At 40.6% G+C, this 26,776-nt stretch overlaps 2 protein-coding genes across 5 annotated transcripts; one reads left to right on the top strand and one right to left on the bottom strand.

The window, feature by feature from the left end:
* On the top strand, window positions 1-20,245 carry HNRNPU (heterogeneous nuclear ribonucleoprotein U). 4 transcript variants are annotated; one of them, XM_055419730.2, is made up of 16 exons: window positions 1-919; window positions 1,762-1,873; window positions 1,956-2,029; window positions 3,941-4,080; window positions 4,644-4,743; window positions 4,971-5,083; window positions 5,398-5,661; window positions 5,818-5,937; window positions 6,244-6,372; window positions 6,462-6,630; window positions 6,882-7,136; window positions 7,393-7,577; window positions 7,939-8,010; window positions 8,463-14,061; window positions 15,963-16,062; window positions 16,693-20,245. In XM_055419730.2, the coding sequence occupies exons 1-14, from the start codon at window positions 229-231 to the stop codon at window positions 8,514-8,516; spliced, it is 2,478 nt and encodes an 825-aa protein (XP_055275705.1). In that variant the 5' UTR covers window positions 1-228; the 3' UTR covers window positions 8,517-14,061; window positions 15,963-16,062; window positions 16,693-20,245. The 4 variants fall into 4 exon arrangements, with proteins under 4 accessions (XP_055275705.1, XP_055275704.1, XP_055275703.1 ...); XM_055419729.2 differs by having other exon boundaries at window positions 8,463-15,701; XM_055419728.2 differs by having other exon boundaries at window positions 8,463-16,062.
* COX20 (cytochrome c oxidase assembly factor COX20) lies at window positions 18,174-24,919 on the bottom strand. The gene is made up of 4 exons (XM_055419732.2): window positions 24,573-24,919; window positions 18,996-19,110; window positions 18,825-18,888; window positions 18,174-18,436 (listed from the first exon to the last, which is right to left on the bottom strand). Exons 1-4 carry the CDS (start codon window positions 24,612-24,614, stop codon window positions 18,295-18,297), a joined length of 363 nt encoding a protein of 120 aa, XP_055275707.1. The 5' UTR covers window positions 24,615-24,919; the 3' UTR covers window positions 18,174-18,294.
* Between the last annotated feature and the right edge of the window lie 1,857 nt (window positions 24,920-26,776).

The raw sequence follows: 26,776 nt of genomic DNA, 5'->3' as shown, positions 1-26,776 counted from the left end.
CGTGCTCGCTCGCGCCAGGCGAGTCTCCGCGTCTCCCTCGCGAACTCGGTGAAAGGAATTGGCGCCGTTCGAAACCAGGCGGATCCGCTCTGCAGCACGAACCCACCTCCAGCCGCAGCCGCAGCCGCAGCCGCCGCCCGGGCCGAGGAGCAGCCGTAGCCGCCGCCAGTGGCCGAGTGAGCGGAGCCGAGTTTGAGCCAGCGCCTAGCGGTGAATCGGGGCCTCACCATGAGTTCCTCGCCTGTTAATGTGAAAAAGCTGAAGGTGTCGGAGCTGAAGGAGGAGCTCAAGAAGCGGCGCCTGTCCGACAAGGGTCTCAAGGCCGAGCTCATGGAGCGTCTCCAGGCCGCGCTGGACGACGAGGAGGCCGGGGGCCGCCCCGCCATGGAGCCCGGGAACGGCAGCCTAGACCTGGGCGGGGATTCCGCCGGGCGCTCGGGAGCAGGCCTCGAGCAGGAGGCCGCGGCCGGCGGCGACGACGACGAGGAGGAAGAGGAGGAGGAGGAGGAAGGGATCGCCGCCTTGGATGGCGACCAGATGGAGCTCGGGGAGGAGAACGGCGCCGCGGGGGCGGCCGACTCGGGCCCGATGGAGGAGGAAGAGGCCGCCTCGGAGGACGAGAACGGCGACGACCAGGGCTTCCAGGAAGGGGAGGATGAGCTCGGCGAAGAGGAGGAAGGCGCGGGCGACGAGAACGGGCACGGGGAGCAGCAGCCTCAACCGCCGGCGGCGCCGCAGCAACAACCCCAGCAGCAGCGCGGGGCCGCCAAGGAGGCCGCGGGGAAGAGCAGCGGCCCCACGTCGCTGTTCGCGGTGACGGTGGCGCCGCCCGGGGCGAGGCAGGGCCAGCAGCAGGCGGGAGGTAAGAAGAAGGCGGAAGGCGGCGGAGGCGGCGGTCGCCCCGGGGCTCCGGCGGCGGGTGAGTGCTGCGTGGTTGGTTGCGCGCGGCGGGAGGCCCGCGCGGGGTGGGGACCGTGCCCAGGCCTGCCGGAGCCCCGCGGGGGGGTAGAAGGGAGGAAACCCGCCGCGGGAGGGAGCACCCCCGGGGGGCTGGGGACCGCTGGAGGGGGGCGGGCGGGGCGTGGGGAATCCCGGATTAGGCGTGAGGCCTCGGCTCGGTGTGTGACGGCGGTGGCGGCGCCTCCATTATGTGGCTGGAGAGCCGGGGTGGGGAGGGGGAGGCTGCAGCTGCCGCTGGAGGGGGGAGGAGCCGCGGAGGCGCCGCCGCGCTGCGTGCGCGCGGTGCGGGCACATGTCTCGGGGGGAGGGGAGGCCCGGGGCCCCGGCGGCGCGCCGTGGCCGCTCCGGGCCGCGGTATTGTGCAAGGCGCGCCGGGCTCGGCGTGACGTCACTTCCGGCGGGCGGGGCGGGCCCGGGCGGGGCCCGCGGCGAGCAGTACAATGCGGCCGCGGGGAGCGCGGGCCCGGGTGGGGGGAGGGGAGCGCGGGCGGGGCTCTTCGGCCCCTCCCCCTTTCCTGAACTCTCGCTGGGGTACACGTGGGCTCCGGGCCTGGGCCGCGCTCAATTTTCATTAGCTTTCTGGAAGATTCGAGTAGACTGGCAAAATTAGCAATGTCGTTAGACTGCGTCACCGAGTCCAAGCCGATTCCTAGCAGATTGTTGTTTGAATTCGCAATTGAGTCGTTGATTGAAATCACGACAATGTACAAGTCGAGCTTTAGGGAACCTCCAAGAAAGGGATTTTCTGCTTGTCGTGGCGGCGTGCCGTGGTGTCTTATACAGCGGTGTCGTGTGTTGTAGGAGACGGCAAAACAGAACAGAAAGGCGGAGATAAAAAGAGGGGTGTTAAAAGACCTCGAGAAGATCATGGCCGTGGCTATTTTGAGTACATTGAAGAGAACAAGTATAGCAGGTAGAGAATGCTAACCTAGTTCTGGCACCTGTTCATTATTTGGTGGGGAAAGTTGTATCAGGACACAATTCTGTCTTTTCAGAGCCAAATCTCCTCAGCCACCTGTTGAAGAAGAAGATGAACACTTCGACGACACAGTGGTTTGTCTTGATACTTGTAAGTGAAGCTTTTTCTACCCCGTTCCTGCCTCAGTTATCAAATGTGGTTTTTGGTTACAAAGTGTTAGAAAACTTAATGCGTGTAAACGGTTCTTTTAAAATTAGAAAGATGGTGGATTTTATTCAGATTCTGGTCACTTAATTTAGTCCAGCAGTTGTATTGATAGTTTCCGAGGCTCCAGCAATTTGATTATTTTTTGGTATGATTTTAAAATTCTCATTTGTAGGAATGTTAAATGAATGCCAGTATTTTACTGTCTAGCTAATGGAAACTTGTAAGATTACCTAATAATTTGTCCCTGCAGGGTCTACAATAAAAGTAATGTCATTTTTTTTTTTTGGTGGAATTATGTTAAGTGAGCTACTTGGGCTAGTTAAGTATTTATTAATGACTTTCCCATTAGCACATCACTATATTCCCTATTCTAAAAGATTGTAATATTACTTTCTCAATAACTGCTCTTTTGTTCTCAATTCCAGTTCAGTAGCTGCTGCTTTAACCTAAGTTGGTTTCTTCCAAAGACCTGGGGCAGCAGCAGTGGGCTATCACTGGGCCACTAGCTTTCTTCAGCAGCGAATGGTATCAATGGCAGCGCTGTAAATACTGCTACTTTACCCAGTTGGGTTGCAATTGAGTATGAGGAAGTATTGCAAACCTCTAAATGGGCTTTGGCAGTCAGATTCCTAATTTTTCTCACATACACACAAAATCATTGGTTTAGTATTTTGATCAGAAAGTACAATTTTGTGATAAACAGAAAAAAGGGTAGAAATAATTGCTTAGAGGTAAGGTGTCATCCTGTTCTGTAGATCTAAGGAGTTGAATCTTAGGTTCTCCTGTTTTATTTAGATGTGTATGGTAGTGTAAATGTAAGTCTTGACTTCTTATTATATACCGTTTACATACAGTCAACGTAGTGGAGTCTTTTTTTTTCTTGAAAGAACTGCATATGGAAGAGTAGTTGAATGTTTTATGTTAAGTTTAGTTGCTTAAAATTGGCGAGATACGAAGCAATGGTTTAGGAAGATAATGCTGTTATAAGAGGACTTTTTAGCTTATCAAGGGATACTAGTTTAAGTGCATTATTGGGTTCAAGTATAATTTGTTGTACATTCTGTTAAATGTAAAGAGCAAGGTTGTGTATGGAATTCCAGACTGTAGGTTTAATTTTATCTCACCAGTAAAACTTAAGAAAGTAGCTTTCTTAATTTAGTGTTCCCTCCACTGAGAACTCAGGTGCATGCTAATGAGCCAGTAACCCAAAGGTAGCTAGGTTAAAGTTGTTTTGGATTACTCCGAAGTGTGTAATCGCCCGTTCTTACTAACAGGCAAATCTGGGGAAAGGGGACCTAAAATGCTGTAGTAGTTAACAGCATTGATGATCAGGTTTGTATTGTCTAGACTGAGATTGCCTTCTTCACAAGTTTTAGCAAAGGATTTAAGATCTAGAACCCCTGTAAATTGAGGATCAACAGCTCATACTCTTTACTTTAAAATAATTGGTCATGGCCTCCCTTCAGTTTTATTGTGGCACTGGTAAATTCTACCTGGTCTGGCATGCTTCACTTTGATTTCCTGCTATCCTCTACTGCTTGCCTCTAAATCAAGGTAAAGAGCAGAGCAGGTATGTATAAATGTCACATTGTCTTGATTATTTTATATACTTAAAATACACATATACTAAACCTTGATATTTGTTAGCTGCATAGGTAGTGTACGCTTCAGTTCATAATTTGGCAAGAATGACTTGGTGGGAGTGGGGTTTAAACTGAAAATTAGAACCGAATTTGCAAAAATGTAGTATGCAGCATTCAGAAATATGTGAAAATTTAATAACAGTTTTGTCTACATAGCAGATGTTTATAGTGGGTATCAAAAGAAATAATATAGCATTTGATATAATTGCAGATAATTGTGATCTACATTTTAAAATATCAAGAGATCGCCTCAGTGCTTCTTCCCTTACCATGGAGAGTTTTGCTTTTCTTTGGGCTGGAGGAAGGGCATCTTACGGTGTGTCAAAAGGCAAAGTCTGTTTTGAGATGAAGGTAAAAGTAGTTTTGTGATGTTCTTTTTTTTAAAGCTTTGTGAGGTTTTTGCCTGATGTTATTGAATATCAGTGGAACTTGTATTTTTTTCAAGTTTTTGTGGGTTACAAGAGGGACTAACCCTACGTTATACAGTAGTTGAAGATGTTTGTTATATTAGGAGTTGACATGTAGATAGAGCCAGCATAATTATTATTTAGGGTGTTCATTTTTTATCAGGCGCTTGAAAGGCCCACAAAATTTGAAAAAAATCTTGGTTAGGCACCTGTTTTTGTTCTGAGAAAAACATGTTAAAGGATAAATGTTAGTTGGTTTTGAGTATTGAGAATATATAATTTTGACATTTTCTCATAAATGTGAATCAACCAAGTACATTTTCAGCTTCAAGTTATAAGCCCTTAATTTTTGAAGTTCTTGTAAAATGTTGAGGGGAGCATAAAGTTGGTTTGTTTCTGTACTTAGTAGCTGAAGACGAATTAGCCCATTGCCCAAATGAAATAAACCAGGGTTGATTGAGTGGTTTATTTTTCTTGGTTTACAGTTTGATTATCTTTGACTTTCAGGTTACAGAGAAGATCCCAGTGAGGCATTTATATACAAAAGATATTGATATACATGAAGTTCGGATTGGGTGGTCACTAACCACAAGTGGAATGTTGCTTGGTAAAGTTTCCATTTGAGTATCTTGGTACTCAAGAGTGTTTAGGGTTTGATTTTAGTAGTTAGGCATTCTAAACTTTTTGCCTATTTTTTAGAGATGAATAATAACATTGAGTACAGGCTAAATATTAGGTTTTCTTTCTTATAGTTACTTGGTTTATGGCTGATGGTAAATGAGTCAGTTTATTGTTTTGGAGACTTGATTTAATGAAAGTTAATTATTTTCTTAGGTGAAGAAGAATTTTCTTATGGGTATTCTCTGAAAGGAATAAAAACATGCAACTGTGAGACTGAAGATTATGGAGAGAAGTTTGATGAAAATGATGTGATTACGTGTTTTGCTGTAAGTCATAGCTAAATTTATATGTAAATAGCTAGTTATTAGATAAGATTATTTTAAAGTGTATCAGTATCAACTTTCACTTACTGATTCATTTTGACTGAAAACTTAATATGAAGTTGATCCAAAATATAGTCTTTTTGGGTAGTATTAATTTCTGGTTGTGGACATAGGTGTTTTAGTTGTTCACACCAAGCCATTTTAATAGCCTATATATATAAGCTAAATATCCACAAGATAAGCTTTACTCCTAGGTTGTGTTTTAAGTGTTACAAGAAGCAGATTAAAACCCATTAATTTTTCTCTCCGAATAACAGAACTTTGAAAGTGATGAAGTAGAACTCTCTTATGCAAAGAATGGACAAGATCTTGGCATTGCCTTCAAAATCAGTAAGGAAGTTCTTGCTGGACGACCACTCTTCCCGCATGTTCTGTGCCACAACTGTGCAGTTGAATTTAATTTTGGTCAGAAGGAAAAGCCATATTTTCCAATACCTGAAGACTATACTTTTATCCAGAATGTCCCCTTGGAGGATCGAGTTAGAGGACCAAAGGGGCCTGAAGAGAAGAAAGATTGTGAAGTAAGTCACTGGAAAAAAATTTTTTTTGAAGCTTGGCTAAAGTTCTGTTTAATTTACTGCTTTACTTGTTCCCATTAAAAGGCTGTGAAAGTTCAAATGTGTAAACTGGGCTTTTGTGTATTTTAAAAAAAATTTAAAGAATTCTTTTCATTGTAGGTGGTTATGATGATTGGCTTGCCAGGAGCTGGAAAAACTACCTGGGTTACTAAACATGCAGCAGAAAATCCTGGTAAATACAACATTCTTGGAACAAACACCATAATGGATAAAATGATGGTAAGTAAAATGGGCTTGATGTCAGCATTTTTAAAAGACTAGAAGGTATTCTAGGTAATCTTTTTGTTTTTATCCATTTTGTTTAGTATTTTAGAGATAGGCGTTTGGGCAATTAAATGGTTATGTAAGTAGGTGCTTTACCTGTAAGGTACACTGCTTTCCTTCCAGTGACTACATTTTCTGTAGAAGTTTTTTTAACTCAGTTATCCAGTAGATAAAGATTGGGTGTTGTTATAGGATAAAATGTCCTTTCTTGTAGCATTGAGGAAAGGCATTGTTTAAAGTTTTTTTCAATTTTAAAAAAAGGTGGCAGGTTTTAAGAAGCAAATGGCAGATACTGGAAAACTGAACACGCTGTTGCAGAGAGCTCCACAGTGTCTTGGAAAGTTTATTGAGATTGCTGCCCGTAAGAAGCGAAATTTCATTTTGGATCAGGTAAGCTGTAACCTTGAAGTTGAAAAAACTAATTGTAGAATTAATGTTTGGGGTTATAAACTTTTTTTTTTTTTTTCTTTTTCTGAAAGACAAATGTGTCTGCTGCTGCCCAGAGGAGAAAAATGTGCCTCTTTGCAGGCTTCCAACGAAAAGCTGTTGTAGTTTGCCCAAAAGATGAAGACTATAAGCAGAGAACACAGAAGAAAGCAGAAGTAGAGGGCAAAGACCTACCAGAACATGCAGTTCTCAAAATGAAAGGCATGAAGTTCTATTATGTTAAATATCCTGTGATTTGTATTTGTTAACTTAATGTCAGTAATAACTGTTTCAAGAGTTAAATTAACTGTAAATGAACATATTTATTTAATTTGTGTTTGTAAGAAAATGTAATTAAAATATGACTAGGTGTTGTGTGTTTTGCAAGAATTACAGCTGATTGAGAGTTGTAGGCTTTATTGTGAATGTGTATGTAGTGGGTTTGTAGGTTAATATGATTTTATGTTTTGCAGGAAACTTTACTCTGCCAGAAGTAGCTGAGTGCTTTGATGAAATAACCTATGTTGAACTTCAGAAGGAAGAAGCCCAGAAACTTTTGGAGCAATATAAGGAAGAAAGCAAAAAGGCTCTTCCACCGGAAAAGAAACAGAACACAGGCTCAAAGAAGAGCAATAAAAATAAGAGTGGCAAGAACCAGTTTAACAGAGGCGGTGGCCACAGAGGACGTGGTGGATTCAATATGCGTGGTGGAAATTTCAGAGGAGGAGGCAAGTTAATTTTAATTGGGTATTATTTGGTCCAAGTTGAAACAAATCATAATCTTCTAGATTGGGTCTGTATATTACTTAGCTGAATTTAACATAGGAAGCTTTTGATCTGCATTATTTAAGCTGTCTTAGTAAGCATATCTAGGTTATGTTGAATGGTTAAACATTTTTCTCCTAAAATGAAGGAATGGTCCAAAAGAACCCTAAGTCTCATGTAAAGAAGGTAACAACACACTATTAAATGTTTGTTTTTTAGCTCCTGGGAATCGTGGTGGATATAATAGGAGGGGCAATATGCCACAGAGAGGTGGTGGTGGTGGTGGAAGTGGTGGCATTGGCTATCCATATCCTCGTGGCCCTGTCTTTCCCAGTCGAGGCGGTTATTCAAACAGAGGGAACTACAACAGAGGTGGAATGCCTAACAGAGGGAACTACAACCAGGTAATCGTTGAAGATCTCTGCAGACACTGATTGTATATATAATTTAGTGTGAAAGATTAAATATGTGCAGCCTCAGTTAAGAGTTGAGAACACAGTGTATATGCATAATTATGATAAAACGTAAAATTCATTAATGTTAATTTTCAGGTGCATTAATTGTTAATAGGAACAAGTCAGGTGTGATGTCTCACAGTGAATAAGTTAATCACCTGAAAGGAAACCCAGAACTGTGCTCAGAGGTTAATGGCTGACTGTCCATCCATCCATTTCTGCAGCTGTGTCCCCTCTTTTCCCCCTGCCCCTTAGATAAACCTAACAACTTGTGTTCTGAATTCTTTAAAGGTATTTTTCTTTTTTGTAGAACTTCAGAGGACGAGGCAACAATCGTGGCTACAAAAATCAATCTCAGGGCTACAACCAGTGGCAGCAGGGTGTAAGTAATTCCTTATGTGCTTTTATGTACATTTAATTGTATTTTGAGTTCATAAGAATCAAAAGATCTTGTCCAGGGTTGTTTATAAATATTACAGGGCAAGCTGTGAGTTGTATTGCAGTTGTAGCTGTATACAATCTTTTGAAGGCGAGATAGGTTGGAGTTTGCTGTAACTTAATATTTTTTATTAAAGTAATATTTAATTCATATGTTTTTTTTTTTTTACTGATAGCTTTAATTGTATAAACTAACCGAAGTCGTAATGTGTTTCCTTTTGTAATGTGTATTGATAATGGGATGTTAATACTAACTAAATCTGGCTTGATAAATCAGAGGAATGACAGGTATAAATTTGTTTCCAGCAGTTACTCTGAATTAGATTGTCATTTCCTAAAAGCAATTTGAGTGGCTTATTGATGTTTTTTCTTTAAAAAAAAAATTTTCTCTTACAGCAATTCTGGGGTCAGAAGCCATGGAGTCAGCATTATCACCAAGGATATTATTGAATACCCAAATAAAACGAACTGATACATATTTCTCCAAAACCTTCACAAGAAGTCGACTGTTTTCTTTAGTAGGCTAACTTTTTAAACATTCCACAAGAGGAAGTGCCTGCGGGTTCCTTTTTTAGAAGCTTTGTGGGTTGATTTTTTTTTTCTTTTCTTTTTTGTACATTTTTAATTGCAGTTTTAAAGTGAATCGTAAGAGAACCTCAGCATTGTGCACGATAAGAGAATGTGTCAGTATTTCAGGGTTCTACATTTTATCTGTAAAATGTGACTTTTTTTTTTATCACAACAAAAGTAAAATGTTGCTTTGTACCTGGTGTCTTTTATTAAGAATTTACTCCCCCCCATTTCTCACAGAGATAACAGTCGGGAGTCATTGTCACAATATAATAGAAATGTTAGCAACCAGATTCATGTAAGGACTTAGTGGTCCTCATGAATTGCATAAGACTCTGTACTGCTCATATTACACTCCATCCTCTCTGTAGTTTGCCGAGTAGTGGAGGGGTAAGCTAAATAGTAGTTTTTGACAGTAACTGGGAAGGCTCTTTCTTTTTAAGAAACAATGGAATTGGCATATTTGGGAATGAAGATAAAATTTGGAACTAAGATAGAGAAGATGGAGTGTATGTAGAAGGGCTGTTAAAAAATGTAAAACTTGGTTGCATTATTTGTGGAGGCTCAAACTTGTGAAGGTTTAAGTACCATAATTTTTCCATTTGTTCTGCATTTTGATTCTGAAAAGAAAGCTGGCTTTGCCCATTTCTTATTAAAAAAACTTGTTGTAAATCCAGTTGTCTAATGGGATCTATATGAAGTTAGCTATGTCTGTATGCCCTTCTCCCACAAAATACTGTATAACTAGTGTGCTTGTAGTAGTTAACTCCACCATCTTTGTAAGCTAATGAAATTGTGAGTCACCCATTTATATCTTAATTTTTAATCATGTCAGTTCTTGAATGGGTATCTCCTTAGCCTGCTGATTTCTTTTTCTTTCTAAAGAAAGTGGGTGGAGAAATTAATTTAGACGTTTGTTTGCAATAAAAAGAATTCATTTTACTCTTGTTTTGGGATTCTCGCCATCAAGGTTCAAAATCCCTTTATGAAACTCCCAAGAGGAGAAAATTTAAGTGTGTGCTTTCTGGACAGCTTATTCTTTACTCTGCACTTGGAACATTTAGGTTTTAAAAACTTAAATGTATATTGACAATTGACTTAAAATTATGAAGTTGAACTCTTCCCTTCCCCTCCCCCCCAGATGACTTTAAACATTTAATGAGGGGAAAAGGTACTGGCTGGGAGAAGTTAACACTCAGTTTACCATCTTTACAAAATGCTAATGGCTGTCCTCAACTGATAATTATATATACATCTATATAATACATGAAACTCTGGGAACAGATGCTTTTAGAAGCCATCATGCAAGCCAGTCAATACTACACAACACTGCTAACTTAACTGTAGTTACGTGATAACATTAGATCCCCTAATTGTAATTTTATTGGGTTTGCACAGAACACTTAATCTTCTAAAGGACCCTCACTTAAGGTGAGGAATCAGGAGTCAAACTGTAGAACTAAAACTTGACATGAGTTTAGTGTTTCGTTGGTGTTACAGGTTTCTTCTGGTAAGTATAGGTTTGTTTATTTTTCTGACTGCCTAGATTTTTGTTTTAGCCATTTTAAGTCAGATTTTTAACTTTAGAAATTTTCTTGCTGAAAGATGAGCTGGAGTTTCAGATGATGGTGTAGGTTCTGTTGAGAATGTTTTGGTTATAACACACTTAACCATAGGAATACTTAGCAGTATAAGGTAGTGTCTCAAGGGCTTTTGTCTTTTAGCAATTGCAACTATCTGCATGAGCCTACTTTTCAGGATACATCAGTATTACTAGGATTGCATAGACTTCTCCAGGGGAAAAAAGTAAGCTTTGTTGCCAGTCAGTGTCTAGGTGTCCTAAATGTTTTAAGTACTATTGAAAAACCTTGGGTATACTTTCTAGTTCAAAATTGTGTATTTTGCTACTCTAATCATTGCATTGGGAAAGTGATGGCCAGGGGACAATTCTATAGGCTGCTTGTGTCTGTGTGGCACAGAAAACTTGGGAAAGAGAGATTAAAATGTTGACAGAAAATGTTAGGTTTTAAGAAGCAGTTTCAAGGTCAGAATTACTGTTTACTAGTAATGTCTTCATTTGTGTGAAATGAAACAAACCTAGAGAATATATAAGAAATTTAAGAAGAGGGAGTGCACCATATAGCAAGCAAGAGGAAAAGTTGATGCCAAGTTTGGCAGAACAAGATCTATAAACAAAAAGCTTGGTTTACTGTTCACCTCTCCCCTTGCCTACATCCCCTCTATGGCAAGCAAAACTGGATAAATTTCTGAACAGATGTCCCAACTACACCTTAGAAAACTCACCTGTGAGACTGTTGTTTAAGAGATGCTTTCACTAGAAACTTTTGCATATAGTTGATTATACCTATCATCCTGAGGCAAGAATTGGATTAGATTGGTTACTTGGTACAAAAACAGCATAAAGATAGAAATGAAAAGTTAAAACTGAAGCTGCAAAAAGTTATCTCTGTTGGTCCCTTATATCTTGTTGCTCATACCTGGCCTTGGGTGGAGAGCCCCAGCTCTGAGGAGCCTGAGACTGCCTTTGTGGCCCTAATACACAGACAGCAAGGTGAGATCTTAGGATGAAGGCGGAATCCAACCAGTTTGACATTGAAATGACACGTTAGATGCAGAAAACAAGCTCTCGTTTGCCTTAGGATCTTGTCTGAAAATAAGAAATATGAAACTAGTTTTAAATGCTAGCAACAGGTATTATGCTTCTTAAAAACAATTCTTTTCAAGGAAAGATGACTCAGTATTTTTGAACTCTTGGGGAATTAACATTCATGGAAAGAATGTGTGCTGTGTATGCCTCAGGTGTGGGAGTTGAATTGACATGATTTCCTATGAACTTAATATATGAACAGGCTTTTTATCCTAGGATTGTTTTTGTAACAGGTTGCATTGCACAAACAATATTTTGGTAGTATTTAAGGCAGTGGTGCAAACACCTTTTACACAGGAAGAACTGATTGTAAATCTGGAAGCGTGTTTCTGATGTATTTTGAAAGCCAACACCAGGATAAATATATTAAGGAGAAATTAAGGAAGGTATAAACTTGTGTCTTGGTAGTCCAAGTTGAAGTTTTTGGTATTGGACACAAAACATTTTGGTTTTCATAATTCACATATAACTTAAAATGTCTCTCTTTTTAAAAAAGTGGAGCCTGTAGGACAGAAAAGTCATCCACTTTTCAGCCCCCCAGAAGACTAATTTTGGAAGGAACCTGATTCTTCTAAATCATTTTTTTAAATTCTTAAGATGTTTGAATCTAAACTTGTTCATATTTCTGGGGCTCTGGAGCTCAAAAATGGGTTTGCTGCTAAGTCGCTTCAGTCGTGTCCAACTCTGCAACCCCAAAGACGGCAGCTGACCAGGCTCTGCCGTCCCTGGGATTCTCCAGGCAAGAACACTGGAGTGGGTTGTCATTTCCTTCTCCAATGTGTGGAAGTGAAGTTGCTCAGTCGTTTTAGGCTTTAACATTTTAGTAATACTTAATGAAGGTAAGGATGTATGATAATGACCTGGCAGTAAGTTGCAATCCTTAGTTTATGTATTGGAACTCTTTCTTACATGTGAGTTTTAAGGGACCATTAGTGCTTTTAAGAAGCTTAGCAGCTGCTTCAGATCTCTTAAAGATTGGGATTTATTACTCATGTAAACTTCAGTCTCTTAAAAATCATTAGTTGCCTTAAACTTAACTAAAAATAGTTGAGAGTGCAGTATTTTTGTGATAGTGGCGAGCCTTTTCCTTGCATGATTTTGAGATGTGACTTTTTGGCCGTCAGTCCCCAACTCCTATACTCAAACATGCAGGTGATAGATGTAGCCAGTTTAGTGCCTAGAGTTTTATTTGGGATGTTGGTCGCAAAGAGTTGGACACGACTGAGCGACTGAACTGAATGCCCAGTTTTAAACTTTGTACTGTTAATCGTACTACACGTACATGATTACAAGACAGTAAAAATACATTGTTCACCTAACCACTGTTGAAGTGACATTTATCTTAACTAGTCCTTATTAACCTTGATAATAAAAAAGTAAATCCTTAAGAATTAATTTGGAAATGACCTACTGGACTGGTTGATTGTAGTGTGTGTCCTTGAGTATGTTGCAGTAGAAAAAATTAAAAACCATGACTTTAACATTAATTTTAAATGATAAGCTTATACATTTGAACAGGTAATAACCTAATTTTTAAATTCTGCTAATCAGGTGTGCCATTTTATTTGGTGGTCACAATAGTGACTTTCAGCTATGGAAATAGCTGGAGCTCAGAAAATAGGTTTAGGTTTAGGTAGGAGGGTAATGGCTAACAAAGATAACACTTAAGTGAGAGTATATACATACATACATATATATACTTTCACATCCTAGCCGATCAAAGATTCAGGGGATAGGTTAGTGTTTAGTTTGCCCAAGGAATTTAGTCCATGAGGAATAATAAACTGAAAATAGGTAGAAATATTACTCAAAAGGTTAACCCAGAATACTCAAAAAGGTAACACCTGTACATTGTGTGATCGGGTTGAGAATGTGCTGTCCATTTGAGAAGCTGAATAAGTACTGTTTGACATGTAGACAGTTGGTAGTTTCCCTTGTGATTGTGGATCCAATATTATGGGAGTGAATGTTGCAGGTAACTGTTAGGCCAGGACATCTGTAATCTCTGGTTAGGTGAGTGATTGGGACAAGAACTTAATCATGTATTTAATGTAGTCAATTCTAATTACTTAGGAATATTGTAATTTTCTCCTTACACCAGGAAAGGTTTCAGTTCCTTAGATATTTCAGTTAAAATCAGTGCGTGCAGTGGCACAGCAGTTACTACTGCGAATGTTCAGTTCACCTTGGGTATCTGCACTAGTGGATATTCCATAGGGATGACAGGCTTGGAAAGCTAGCATCGAGTTTGGAACCTGTAAACACCAAACTGCTTGTTGCATGTTCTTCCTGCCAGTCCTCTAATACTCCCATTGCATTATCTTACAGGAAGTAAAATTAGTTTTGGCTAGTAACATTGTACACTTTGCCAAGCACTTGAGAAGCATTGCCACAAATTAGCATCAGCCGAAAAGTCTTTGAGAATAGGCATTGTAGACAGCTTGCACGGCGTGAAATCTTCAAAGGTATTCAGGCATACATAGAATGAGAACAGTTGAAGCTTACTTGAATGACAGGATAATCTTTTACTTTAGCTATTATTAAGGTACCCTTTTAGTTGTAGTTCAGGGAGATGGGAGAATCATGGCCAAGTACAACAGAAGGTTCCAACTTACTGGGTTTTTTTTTTTTTTTTTTTAAATCAAAAGATAATGTGCTGATTTAAGTTTCATCTCCTTTTCCTTAGTCTGTCCATGTGAATGTGCTGTGTGGAAGAGTAAAAGGGCCCAAGTAAATGTGTTCCAGTGATTCCAATAGGTATTCCAAATTAATTGCTGCTTGTACGTTTAACAGTTGTTATATCGGGCTTCCAGGGTCTCACCTTAATTAGAAGTTCAAAATAAGAAGGGAAAGGGAGAGTAACTAGGTGGATAGATCTGTCTATAATTAGAAGAAAAAAAAAGTTCTAATAGCTCCTTTGTGTACCTGAAATGTGAAGCATATTTAGTAGAATGTTAGTTGGTGGTCCTCTTGTATAGATCAGAGGCAGTACATGCAGATAATCTTCTCCTCATTCTAATGGTTCAGATCCCTTTTGTTTAATGTTTTGTATGTTTCAACACCCTACTTGTAGTTTAAATACTTAAAATATTCTAATGCAAAGAGATCTAGAATGCCTATGTCCTTGGGTTCCCAAAATCCTGCAACTATGTTAAATGCACAAATAAGCAGCTTATAAAGCTTGGAAAACCATCTTTTGGATAATGAAGTGATACACATTTATATCAAAAGTCCATTAAATCAGGAATTGAAATCTTAAAGATGAGGACTTTGATTATGCTAGTTCAGAAGCATGTATGAAACTTAGAAACTTTCCTCACTACAATAATGTATTTTGGTGAAATGAGAGGACTTGGGTACTATACTGATGGGAAATAAAAAGATCAGGATTTCCTCAGTGAAATAGTTTTATTCTGTCAAAACAATATCTTAATGGCTTTTGAAGAAAATTAACCATTTTTATTGGAGAAAAAACCATACAAGCTAGGAAAATGTTTTTAAAGCAGACTTAGAATTTAGATAGTAAATTTCATTTCACATCACTTGTCCTTGGGGCCTAAGGAGGAAGACATTTTAATGAAAATTTACCCTGTAAGAAACCAGTTTGTGCTGATCAAAACCAGTTTGAATATCCTAAGGGTAGGCCATAAAACTAGGTGTTGCCTAACTTACAGAACTCTGGAAATTATTCTTAGAAAAAAGGTGGAACAGATAACTGCCCATTAAGTCCATGTGAATATTAGTGAACAACAGAAACCTTTGACTTTACTACTTATTTATAATATAGTCAGTGGTAGTTTTCTCAAGATAAAAATACTTGCAGTCTATAATCTCGAGAAAATAAAAGGCGAATGCAGTGGTCAAAAAGACTCATGTTTGCAACACTGATCAGTAGCACCTACATTATAAACTTTGAAATGTAATACTTTGAAAAATACCGTGTAAGACAATTTGTCGCTATGGCGTCTCTTTTCAGAGAAAATTTACGAATTGAACTTAATGCACACACGCAAAGATATCCTGTGTAAGATATCAGTATTTGGGTGGTAGAAGATACACTGACCTGATTTGATGACCAATGGACCATATTTTTAAGATGCTTCCAAAAGATATTTTATTCTAGAGGACCATTAAAAACTATAATTAAAACAATCATTGTACTTTTTCTACTTTCCTCATTAAGGTATTCTGCTTTCCCAAAGTCATGTACCTTACATGACTTAAGGGGTGCCTTAATCCCCATCCACCAGATTTTTACCTAGGAATAGAAGGATTCAAACCCTATTTGAACCTAGCATTTTGCTGAAAAGTGTGCATAAACAGGAATCCTGAATTTATTATATAGACCTCCTCGCATTATAAAAGCGAAGCAAAGGGAAACCAGCGATGGAGTAGAGGTACGTAGACTGAAGAGATGCTTACAAGTAATGGTACTAGGGATAGTCAAATTATTGGCAAACTTGGTCAATATAAATCACAAGTCCAGAGAAAAGCTAGTTAATTTTAAAAACCCTGAGGTTCTTCTATTGAAAGGTAAAACAAGGAAAAAGGAGGGGTGGGGGGAGACGGGGACTGCATAAAGCACTTAGAGATGGTGGGTGTAGATAAGCCACGAAAAGTTTCAAACCTACTAATGACGGCAATTCTATTTCAATCAGCTATTTAGCTGGTACCTACTGCTATATCACGTAGTGTGAAAACTCGGATTTAATGGAATAATGAAGCAGTGCTGCTGAAGCCTTCATGTGGGCCTGGAAGGTAGGTTACTCTTTCAGCTTAAGTGTGAAAAGCATGTAAGCTTCTGGGTGAGAGGGATTAGTGAATGTTTAATAATTCAACTGACTATTGCTTTATGCCAGACACTTTATTGGGAATGTAAGGATAAAAATTGACAGGGTTCTTAGCTATAGTCAGTGACCAATGAAAGTGTCTACCACTAATGGTGTAACAGATGAAACAAACTGCGAGCCTAAATGAGATGATGATGAACCTAATTCTAGAAGTTGGTGAGCAACAGGATGTTACAGAGAGGAAATAGGAGAAGGGCACTCTTAAGTGAAACAAGAAAGTGAGCAGTGGTGAGTTCAGTTCATAGTGAGCCAGAGGTACACTGGCAATAGGACTGGCAGAATCTACTAGCTTGAAGTTGGATGGCAGAGTGGAAGATTGGACTGGAGGAACCAGAAGTGGAAGTGTCAAGATTAACTTGGAGACCCTGTTCAAAGTATCTAGTAGCAATGTGTGATACAGGCCTAGAGCATGTTACGTGGTCCAATAATTCATTTTGTATCATCCTAGTAGTTCAAGAAGAAAATGTGCTAATACTGTAAATTTATGAAATGACATTTGAAAAGTAATCCAAATAAGTAAACTTCTGTTTTTATCCAGGTTTCCAGTTTGTGCACTCTTTCTTCTGTGAAAATGAACTAACCTTGTTACTGGTGAAGGCCTTGGAAATTTTTGCCAGCCGAGAGGTTTTTCTCTTAACTTGGGGTAAGATTTAATAATAGTGTGTTAGAGCTGGAAGGGATTTAGTTACTTAATCCATTGGCCTGATTTTATATGTTACATGTTATTAAAATTTGATCCGTCTTCATCAGTTTCCCACCTACCCCGCCCTTTAGAACAGATGACTGTTGTATCACGGGATTGTTCACACAGTTTCTCAGGTCAATGTGAATAATGTAGACTGCACTGAGCTTTGATTGATGCCGGGTAACAGGAGGCAGGGGATCTTGTGAAACGTAGTTATCTAGTCAGTGTCGGAGGTTCTCCCTGTGGTGGTGGCCAGATAACTAAGATCAGTAAAGATCAGAACAGTGGTTCCCAGCTCTTTTGGCACCTGGGACTGGTTTCATGGAAATCAACTGTTCACCTCCTGCTGTGCGGCCCAGTTCCTAACAGGCCATGAACCAGTATCGATCCTGGGGTTGGGGATCCCAGCTTTTGTGTACATGCTTGACAGTGTCACTCATGATATGGACAGCATTTGATAAACCATAAACACTTATGTACCCTAAGCCATAAGAAGGTGGGCACAGGAGAGAAAATGCTACCTTTCTCATGAAGTGAACTGGTGCAAGCCCTGCCTATCCTAAAAAGAGGCACAAATAAGAACATAAGTCTCAAGACATCTCTTTCTTCCTCTGTTTAGTTAACCATGATAATCAGTAGGCCCAGCAATAATGCTGTAATTCTATCCACCAGCCTCTAAGCTTGTGTTTTAATGTTGATATTTACAAAAACCAAAAATGGATGGATGAATGAGTGGATGCTCTGGGCTTAGTTGGGTGTCAGGTGCTTTTTTTTTATTTATTACAAATGTCTTTACATAATGGAACAACAACGTGTGTAATTTTGCAATTGTTTTTTCTTTGCACCACACAAGTTTCAGAAGATATTTTTACGCATGCCATGTGCAAGTTTAAATTCTACTTAAAAATAAAAACCCTACATACTTCCAAGAAATATTAGAGCAGCTAAAAATCACGTTTCCTTTCTGAGAGATAACTTACCTGGTAAAAATGGGAGAATACAGTCAAGCAATAGGTACATTTTAAAAGTAACAATTGGAAAGCGATGATCCATTAGTTTTAAGTCTGATATAACATCACTGACTTTAGAGACCAGAAAGTATTCCTTCATTTTTAACAGGGTATAATAATACAGTTGTTGACTTTTGTTTTTAAGGCAAGTTTTAACATCCAACTGAGATTTTATTTGTTGAGACATCAGCTGTACTCACTGCTTACTATAAGGAAACACTTTTCTAAGCAAGTTAAACACACGGATTATTTGAAGTGAGTCCATCATGCTATACTGACAGTAGATACAGGGCCAGAATAAGTTTGTAAATACTCAGACACATGTAAAAAAAAGACTACAACTTACACATACTTTATTTACTTGATTGAAAGCTGTCTTATGGTACATAAAATGTTTTCTGTAGTTCATCTCAGCTTTGTTCACAATGAAGTGAACTGTATCTGCTCAGTTGCTGCTGCTGCCGCCATTGGTCTGTTTTCTTGCAGGATCAAGGTGGGTACTTTCATATAAAATCTTGTTTTTAATGCCTTCTCTGGCAAGTCTTTCCTGGATTCTTAGCTTTGCATAATTATACCTACAGTGGAACCTAGTAAGGAGAACGTGAATAAATTACCAATATAACATACCTATGGGAACTAATTTGAAATTTTTAAAAGCTTACAGATTACACTGGTACCATAGGCAGGGATGAAATGAGCATTAGGATAAAAGGTTGAAGCCTTCCTAAATGGAGTATAAACCCTGGCATGGCATTAATGCAGTGTCTGATGTCACACTCATCGGTTCATTTGACAAATGACACAAAACACATGTGTATATATATGTATTTAAAAGATTAAAGGCAGTCCAGCAATATCATTTTGTAAGATAATCGTCAGTAAGGGTGGGAATCTCCCAGTGGGAGATGGCTGAGTATAGCATGTGCTTTGGAATTAGATGAACCTATTAAAATCTTGAATACTTAACACTCATACCAGCATCCTAAAGTCACCACGATAAATCCTCCTACTCCAACGTCACATGATCTTCTAATTCTGCCTGTCGAAAGGAATCATAAACACTATAATCAGGATTGTGATACTTCATCTAGAACAAAACTGTAAACATATAGAGAAATGTTTTTTATGAAAAACAGATATACTCACTAGTTAACAAAAAATGTCCAAGGCCAGCCACAACAGATCCTAATGAACCATATAATATTGAATCCCGTGCACAGGGAATGTTTTCAACATCTAAAATTCCTAGGAGTTTAAAGGGCTAGGAAAAATAAAAAATTACATTGAGTAAAAGAATATTTTACTTCAGGGTAGTTTGGCAAAGATTAAAAACAAACCATCCTGCTTTGGTATCTAATATGAATGAGTCTAAAATGGAAACCTTGAGAATTTGACCAGAAAGTACTAAGTAGTAGAGTAAATTAAACCTAAATAGATTATGGTATCATGGTTACGCCATAATTTGTTAATCAGCTGGTTTGGAGATAGGGGCATACATTATTTCATGAGTTCTTTAAATATCTCTATGGAATCTCTTGGGGATGTAGCTATCACTGAAGGTAAAAAGGAGCATAATTACAATTTGAGAAATAGATGGGAAAGTGAAATTGATCTAACCATGTTTCTTATTTAGTATACGGTTTTAAATTCCTTTAAGGATGACTGCAGATTTTATCTGTGTTAACTAGTAATAGCACTTCAGTTTTGTTTATAATAATAAATATTTTGACAAGTCCCTTGTCTGTTTCCTTGCCTGTGATATGAAGTTGCACTTGATTTTCTTTGTTGAAGTACATAGTAAGCTCATCTAGATGTGATGGAAAAGTGGAAATCTAAGAGGGTTGGACTTTAGTCTCAGCTCTGCCTGTAACCTGTAGGATATATTTTTATTTGGCCTGCAGTCTGTAATGAAGGGGTTCAGCTAGGTTCTTTCAAGTGCTAAAATGGTTTTTAAATTCTTTATACAGTCTGCATTGGATTTATGGATTTGTTCTCCCTCTTTGAAAAATACTGCCACATTAAGTGTGACATTTTCAACCTGATGTCTTGTTGCTCTCACTGTATACTTTGGGGTTGGGGGGGCAGACATTTTTTAAAGTCACACTTAATGTTTTGCTGCAGCACTCTACTATTCATTTTGGGAAAAAAAAATTTCAGTAATGTAACTTTTAGAAAGGAAGTCACTTGCCCATTCTTAGGAATGAGATGATACCTAGACGGTAATATAAGGGAAAAAGGAGACTGAATTGGAAGAAATAGGGAAAGGACAGTGAAGGGCAAGTTAGATTCAAGGTTGAAACATGCAGGTATTCTTGACTGTGTTTACTTTGGCTAAAGCTTCTACAGAAAAGACAATGTGACTTGGTTCCTAATAAAGCAAAAGTTACATACTTTCAGATCACTGTTTCTTTCTTTCGTCTCTGCCTGTCCCCCACCCCCCCACCGAAACATGTTTGAACGCAGCAGGTGCTTCTTAAAGTTGGTGGACTCCAGTGGCAGGCTCTTCAGTATAAATCTTCATATACAAGAGGTTAGGATTTAACTTCTGGGCTTTTCATTTAATTTAGAAAAAAAAAAAGATTGTTCTTTACCTTCAGATCAAGAGCCCAGTGGCATTTATGGCCCCAGAGGGGAAGGTGTGAACTGTTCTGCATGTAGGCGATTGCCCTGGGTCGGGAGAGGCTGCTAGAAAGACTGAGATTGGGGGTGATGGTGTTTAATGTCAGGTCTTAGAAGCGAGAACAGCAGCTTCTATCATGGGAGAATGTTAAAATGGCTTTCCCATTTAAGCAGAGAATGAAAGGAACCATTAAGTGTTAGCCACAGCATGCCAGACACCATATACCCCAAGACAGCACAAGCTCTTTCAAGGCATCTGGACCTTTTCATTTGGATTCTCCTCCATAAGGGAGTCCTAGTGTAACCCCAGGAAACACTATAGAATGTGCCAGCTTTTGGAGGGGGGGGCACTTGGATAAAATGATCAAGTGCAGTTTTTTGCCAGGTGTGTAAACATGCTAGACATCTGAAGGGTGCTGTTTAAATCAACTACGTAACTTTCTAAGCTTTTTTAGAGATTTTCCAGTCCCACCCTGATTCTGACTTAATAGGCCATGGGCATTTATGTTTAGGAAACTGACCACACCCCCATCCCTCACCCGAAACCCAGACTGGGAGAAAACAATGGAGATCTGAGTTTTGAAAATTTTTGAAATTGCAAATGGTAGAATAATCCAGCTTACTTTGAAAGGTAACATCCTTAAGTGATACCTTCTAAAACCAATATATGGTTTCAGATGCCAAGGATAGTCCTAAACGTGTATCACTTCCAACAAAAACTGCCTTGGTTGATGTCAATAGCACCAGTGTTGAGAAGCCAGTACTGGTCTACTTAAAACAATCTTAAAGTTTAGAGATACTAAGGGGTTACTGGTACCAAGCTCTTTATATTCCTTGTTTTTAATTTTCTCAGCCTTTATGATATTTTTGAAACAGGCTCAGGGGTTTAAGTAGAAGCCTCATAAATGGTGGCAGAGTGGAAGTCAGTCTGACCCTGAAAGCCTGTCATTTCCATTGGAGCATTTAACTGTTTCAAGGATCACATATAAGGAGTAACAGAACTAAGTACATAACTGTAGATCTGCGTGTGTGCTTAATCACTTCAGTTGTGTCCCAACTCTGGGTTCCTATGGACTGCAGCCTGCCAGACTTTTCCATGGGATTCTCCAGGCAAGAATACTGGAGTTGAGTGGGGTGCCATGCTCTCCAGGGAATTTTCTCTTGGGTCTACCTGCAGGCAGATTCTTTACCACTAGCGCCACCCTGACTCAAAACTGGGTATAAGATATTTTAGTAAAAGAATTTTCACAGCCTCCTGATAAATTTGAAAGTTAGACTGCTGATGCTGCTAAGTCGCTTCAGTCGTGTCCAACTCTGTGTGACCCCGTAGATGGCAGCCCATCAGACTCCATCTCGGATTCTCCAGGCAAGAACACTGGAGTGGATTGCCATTTCCTCCAGTGCAGCAAAGTGAAAGAGAAGTCGCTCAGTCGTGTCCGACTCTTAGCGACCCCATGGACTGCAGCCTACCAGGCTCCTCCCATGGGATTTTCAAAGTAAGAGTACTGGAGTGGGGTGCCATTGCTGTCTCCTGAAGGTTAGACTAGTGATGGTTTAAAAGCAAATAAAGAATACTGTAATAAAAGTCTTTGAGTTTATATAATATATTGATAGTATCTGAACTGTGAGTCTCAGAAATGGAAAGAATCTAAGCCTGAAGTCCTTTTGAAGTAGTTGTAATGCTCAAGGCATGTAGCATTCCTCTTTTATTCCCTAAGTAGTCTGCAAACTTAAGGTTCACCTGTTATTAACAAAGCCTTTAAACATAGATTATATTTTAGGGTAAACTGTATTTGAAGCTTAGATTTAAAAGGGCAGCTTTACCAGCACACCTTGATGGAATTAGGAAAGCTCAAAAATTTCTAAACCAGAATGCCAACTTAATGATTTATAGAGAATAAGTCAAAGCTGCTTCATTTTCCAGTTAAATGTATCTGGCTTCATCAGTGCTCATTTACCTTTTATTTCCAAGGAGGAGCTGGCCCTACTATTTAAAACTAATCCTCACTGTGCAGCTGATTACTCTTAAGGACTTTGCTTCTAATGGTTATCCCTTACTTTAATTGCATTATTTTTTCCCCCTCTATTTAATAATCTCCAGTTGAGAAATATACAAATTACCCTCTCAGCACCCTGTTCCCCCAAGCCACCACCCCATTTTTCTGCTTCTTACTACAAAACTCAAGTTACCAGTGTGTGCTCCTCTCCACTTAGAAACCTACTCTGCTTTTAACCCAGTTCAACAAGACATCTATCCCCTACCCTCCACTGAAAGGGCACCACTGAGGTCTTCTAAAAGAGCCATTTTGCCAAATCCGTCATACTTTAGATCTCTACACATGTGGCACAGATAATCATTTGACTTTGGAACATGTTCTTTGTTTCACTTCAAATACAATATTAATTTCTTTTTTCTTTGAGTTTTCTTTATTTTCAATGGGTTAAACCACCATCATGACCCTAAAATGACAGCAATTACCTATCAAATGTGAACAGTCATATACACAAGGGATAAAACAGCCCATTGAAGATGCCAGTGTCCACAAAGCTGTCTAGAATTTTGTGTTTGAAGTTAGATGCCTCTTGAAATAAGTGTCAAACAAGGGTACCTTTTGTTCTACTAAAGCATATTGCAAATGGCATGTGAGACACTAAAAACAGAAAAGGCACCAAGACAAACTGGCAAATTGGTAATAAATATGGAAGCCATTTATCCAACGTTCATAACCATTGATGATCTAGGCCAAATTTATTTTTTGGTTGAGCCACGTCACATGTGGGATCTTAGTCTACCAATCAGGAACTGCACCCCACCCCCCCACATCGGAAGCTGGAGGGAAGTGTCCCATCTAGGGCAAATTTAGATGGAAAATTCCCCAGAGCAGCAAGAACACTGAAGAAGCACTCAAAATTTTCAAGCTGAGCAGATCTAGATCTACAGATTTGGTGCAGTGTGGCAGAGTGGGTCTTCCATAAATATTTGTGACTAACTGATCCAACGTTAATCTCTGGTTTACGATGTATAAAATTTTTTTCTGTGTATTTTTTATGAGCACTTAATCTGCATTGAGGATATAAAAATTGGATTCCTGCTCTTAAGGAAAACAAGACATAAATTAACTTTCAGTATAATGCTGTAATGATAACAGCTATGTATAAGGTGTCAGGGAGATGAGGACAGAAGCACCTCAGCTACCTTTGGGGAGTCAGGAAGCCCTTGCCGGAGATAGCCCTGTTGAGCTTTAATACACTTGGAGAGGAAAGTATGAGAAGAATCGCAGAGACTGAACAGTTAAGAGTTAGGTGAGATTTATACGCTTCCCAGGTGGCACTGGTGGTAAGGAACCCGCCTGCCAATGCAGGCGACCTGAGACTCGGGTTCTATCCCTGGGAGGAGGGCATGGCAACCCACTCCATTACATCACAGATCGAGAAATTCGGATTTATCCTGAAAGCTGCTACGGCTGAGTTTTAAGCAGATGTAAAATAATCCATTTCACAGGTTAGCCCACAAAGACAACTGTGGATGATGGGCTGAGAAGGCAAAGCAGGACACGAATGTCAGCTAGCGAAGCTGTTGGTTGCATATAATAATGCAAACTCCACGTGGTTGACTGAAAACTAGTTAACGGAAAGAAATCTCAAATCTTTTCACCTGAGTCTCCTGCTCTGGATATACATTCACTCGAATATAGCAAAATTTTCATTGCTCAGCATTTGCCCAATTCCTCCATGTTAAATGTTGTGATGTATACAGCCTTAGGGCCTGTCCTCAGGGAACTTTAAAATCACTCTTTATCAGCCAATTACAATATGAGGCCTCTCAGCAAAATTTTCTTTGCACAGGGACGAGTCTTGGGGCCTGCAGTAAGTTATCGGTATCGGTCCCCTCATCCTCTTAGTTTGGGTCACTTGAACCGTGTCACGATAAAAATGTCGCTGAATGGGGGGCTGTACGATTGCAGAGAAGCTAGTGACACGTGCTCCCACCCAGGGTCTCCCGGCTTCAGAGACCGTGTCCTTACCGCCGCGCGCCCGTACCCCACTCGCCCCCACGCCCGCCCGCCCACCCCGCCGCCCCTCTCCCGTCTCCGCCCGAATTACCTTCCCCTTGCCGGGCTCGCCGGGCTCCGGCGCAGCCGCCATGGGGCCCGTCAGCGCCGCTGCCCCGCCCCGCCGCCGCCGGCCGCCGTGGGCGGACGCCCCGCCCCGCGCCTGCGTCCTCGCTGTCCGCCATTTTAGGGAACGTTTCCCAGTCGCTTAGGCGGCAACACCGGCTGTCCCGGTTACCTCGGGCACGGCCGCCATTTCCTTTGTTCAATCGAACGGGTCACGTCTTCTCCACCGGGGCTTTCCCCAGGTCGAAGGCCTGGAGAAGAGGAGGAGGGCTAGGGAAGCAACCGTGCACCCGCGCTCTTGGCACTCGAGGCTGCGCTTTTGCCCGCACCCCCCCCCCTCCGTCGCCAACCGCCATTTCTAACCGTCGCCCGCGCGCGTGCTGCCGCGCGCGTGCTTGGCCGCCGGGCGCGCGCGGCGGGGGCGGGCGGGGCCGCGCGGAGCAGCCGTGCGCGCCGCCGCCGCTTTGTCCTGTGGACGGGAACCCCCGCCCGCCCAGCCCACGGCCCGGAAGTCGGCCCGTCCTGGCGAGCGGCCCGAGTCCCCTTGCTGTCCTTTGTCCTCCCGCCGCGGGACGAGCCCTGGGCGCCGCTGGAAGCTCCATGCAGCCTCGGCGTCCGGCAGAGTGTGGTGTGGCGCCCACATCGCCTCCTCTCTCGCTTTGGTTTCGTCAGGGAGTTGTTTTAAAATAGCGCCGCTCCTTTCGCTTGAAGGAGACTGGGGACAAAATGGAGGGCGCGCCTCTCAGTGAGGATGCGTCGAGACGTTTGTGCCCGGCGTGGAGGCGGGGGACGGCGTAGGGGTGGAGAAAGGCCTGCGACACGCGTTTTCGAATGTTAGGTGTGTTCAACGTGCATCACGCCCTGCCACTGCGACTAAACCTGAAATCTGCATTTTAGCGGCAGCGGTCGTCTGAGGCGAGATAGGGCTTGCCCGCTCCCTCAGCACTCTGCTGCTGCTGCTAAGTCGTTTCAGTCGTGTCCGACTCTCTACAATGCGTATCCTTGTTCCGTATTTTTTCCTGTGCACCGTAAGGAAAACGCCCTTATCAAAACCTCATGCCTCTTTTACTTATCTATATATTTCAAAATACATTCCTGGGAAGATGTTCAAGCTTTCGCGTGTGTATTATTATTGTGCATAGTCATGCTGCAGTGCACAGAGTAAACGCTGCATAAGGTTCGCGATGATTGTTTGCCGTCATCTGTCATTAGCTGAGCGTTTTCTTACTCTTACCACTTTCGTGATCGTTTAATACCTTTCTACAATCCCAGTAAAACACTTAAACTGACTTATGTGTGTATGTGTCTGTGTTTTAAATAAGTAACTTCGGGGGAGATTAAGCTGCTTTAACATACTCCTCTAATATTAATTAGGAAATAGAATAAATGTCACCCTGCCCATGATATCCTGCCAGTTTGGGGTTCTTAGCTGAAAATCTAACTATGCTTTGAAATCTTGGTCTGAAAGGTAGTATTTAGTCCATTAAAAGTGGAGAAATGGCAAATCACTCCAGTATTCTTGCCTGGAGAACTCCATAGACAGAGGAGCCTGGAGGGCTGTATTCCATGGGGTCGCAAAGAGTAGGACACTTCTGAGCGACTAACACACACAGTCCCTAAAGGAGTGAGGGATTCTTTTGAAGTAATTCATAGTTGTGTCCTAAAGGAAGAATTGGGAAAGTACTAGAGCCTTCCTATTTTATTTTTTTATTGTGACTTCGAAAAATTGCTAGGGTAAAATTAGGGTCCATTTCATTTATCTTTGCTGTATTTTCATATATTCTTTGTATTAAAATTTTAAATTTCACAAATGACATAATACATGTTTTTTAAATTTTCATATAAAGTGAAAAGTAAAAGTCTTTTTCACTTTCACCCCTTTTTTCTTCCCTATTTAAGGTAAACACAAGTAACAGTTTAATACATCTCTTTCCAAAGTGTTTTCTTTTTTGTTAATTTAAACAACCCTGGAATATAGGTTAAAAAGTAAAAGTCTCTCTATATCAGACCTACCTTCATACTTGTGTGTTTGTATATGGCTCACACACATGTCCATGTCTGTGCTATGTGCTTTACATAATTTTAGCATTTAATACTATGCATTGAAATTTTTTTCATGTAAGCATCTATGGACTTACGCATTTATTTTAAAGGCTGCTCAGCAGTCCTTTAGTTTCCTTCTGATTGACC

This window comes from Moschus berezovskii, chromosome 17, assembly GCF_049115385.1.
Source record: "Moschus berezovskii isolate FMDL1 chromosome 17, NW_MosBer_1.0, whole genome shotgun sequence".
NCBI lineage: Eukaryota > Metazoa > Chordata > Mammalia > Artiodactyla > Moschidae > Moschus > Moschus berezovskii.
This window is presented reverse-complemented; position numbering and strand designations above follow the sequence as displayed.

Coding starts and splice junctions, on each gene's coding strand:
- HNRNPU (XM_055419730.2), top strand. CDS start 229: ATGAGTTCCTCGCCTGTTAATGTGAAAAAGCTGAAGGTGTCGGAGCTG. Junction 5,938..6,243: donor CCATAATGGATAAAATGATG/GTAAGTAAAATG, acceptor TTTTAAAAAAAG/GTGGCAGGTTTTAAGAAGCA. Junction 7,578..7,938: donor ACAGAGGGAACTACAACCAG/GTAATCGTTGAA, acceptor TCTTTTTTGTAG/AACTTCAGAGGACGAGGCAA.
- COX20 (XM_055419732.2), bottom strand. CDS start 24,614: ATGGCGGCTGCGCCGGAGCCCGGCGAGCCCGGCAAGGGGAAG. Junction 19,111..24,572: donor GCGAGCCCGGCAAGGGGAAG/GTAATTCGGGCG, acceptor TATTTTTCCTAG/CCCTTTAAACTCCTAGGAAT. Junction 18,889..18,995: donor TGGACATTTTTTGTTAACTA/GTGAGTATATCT, acceptor TCCTTTCGACAG/GCAGAATTAGAAGATCATGT.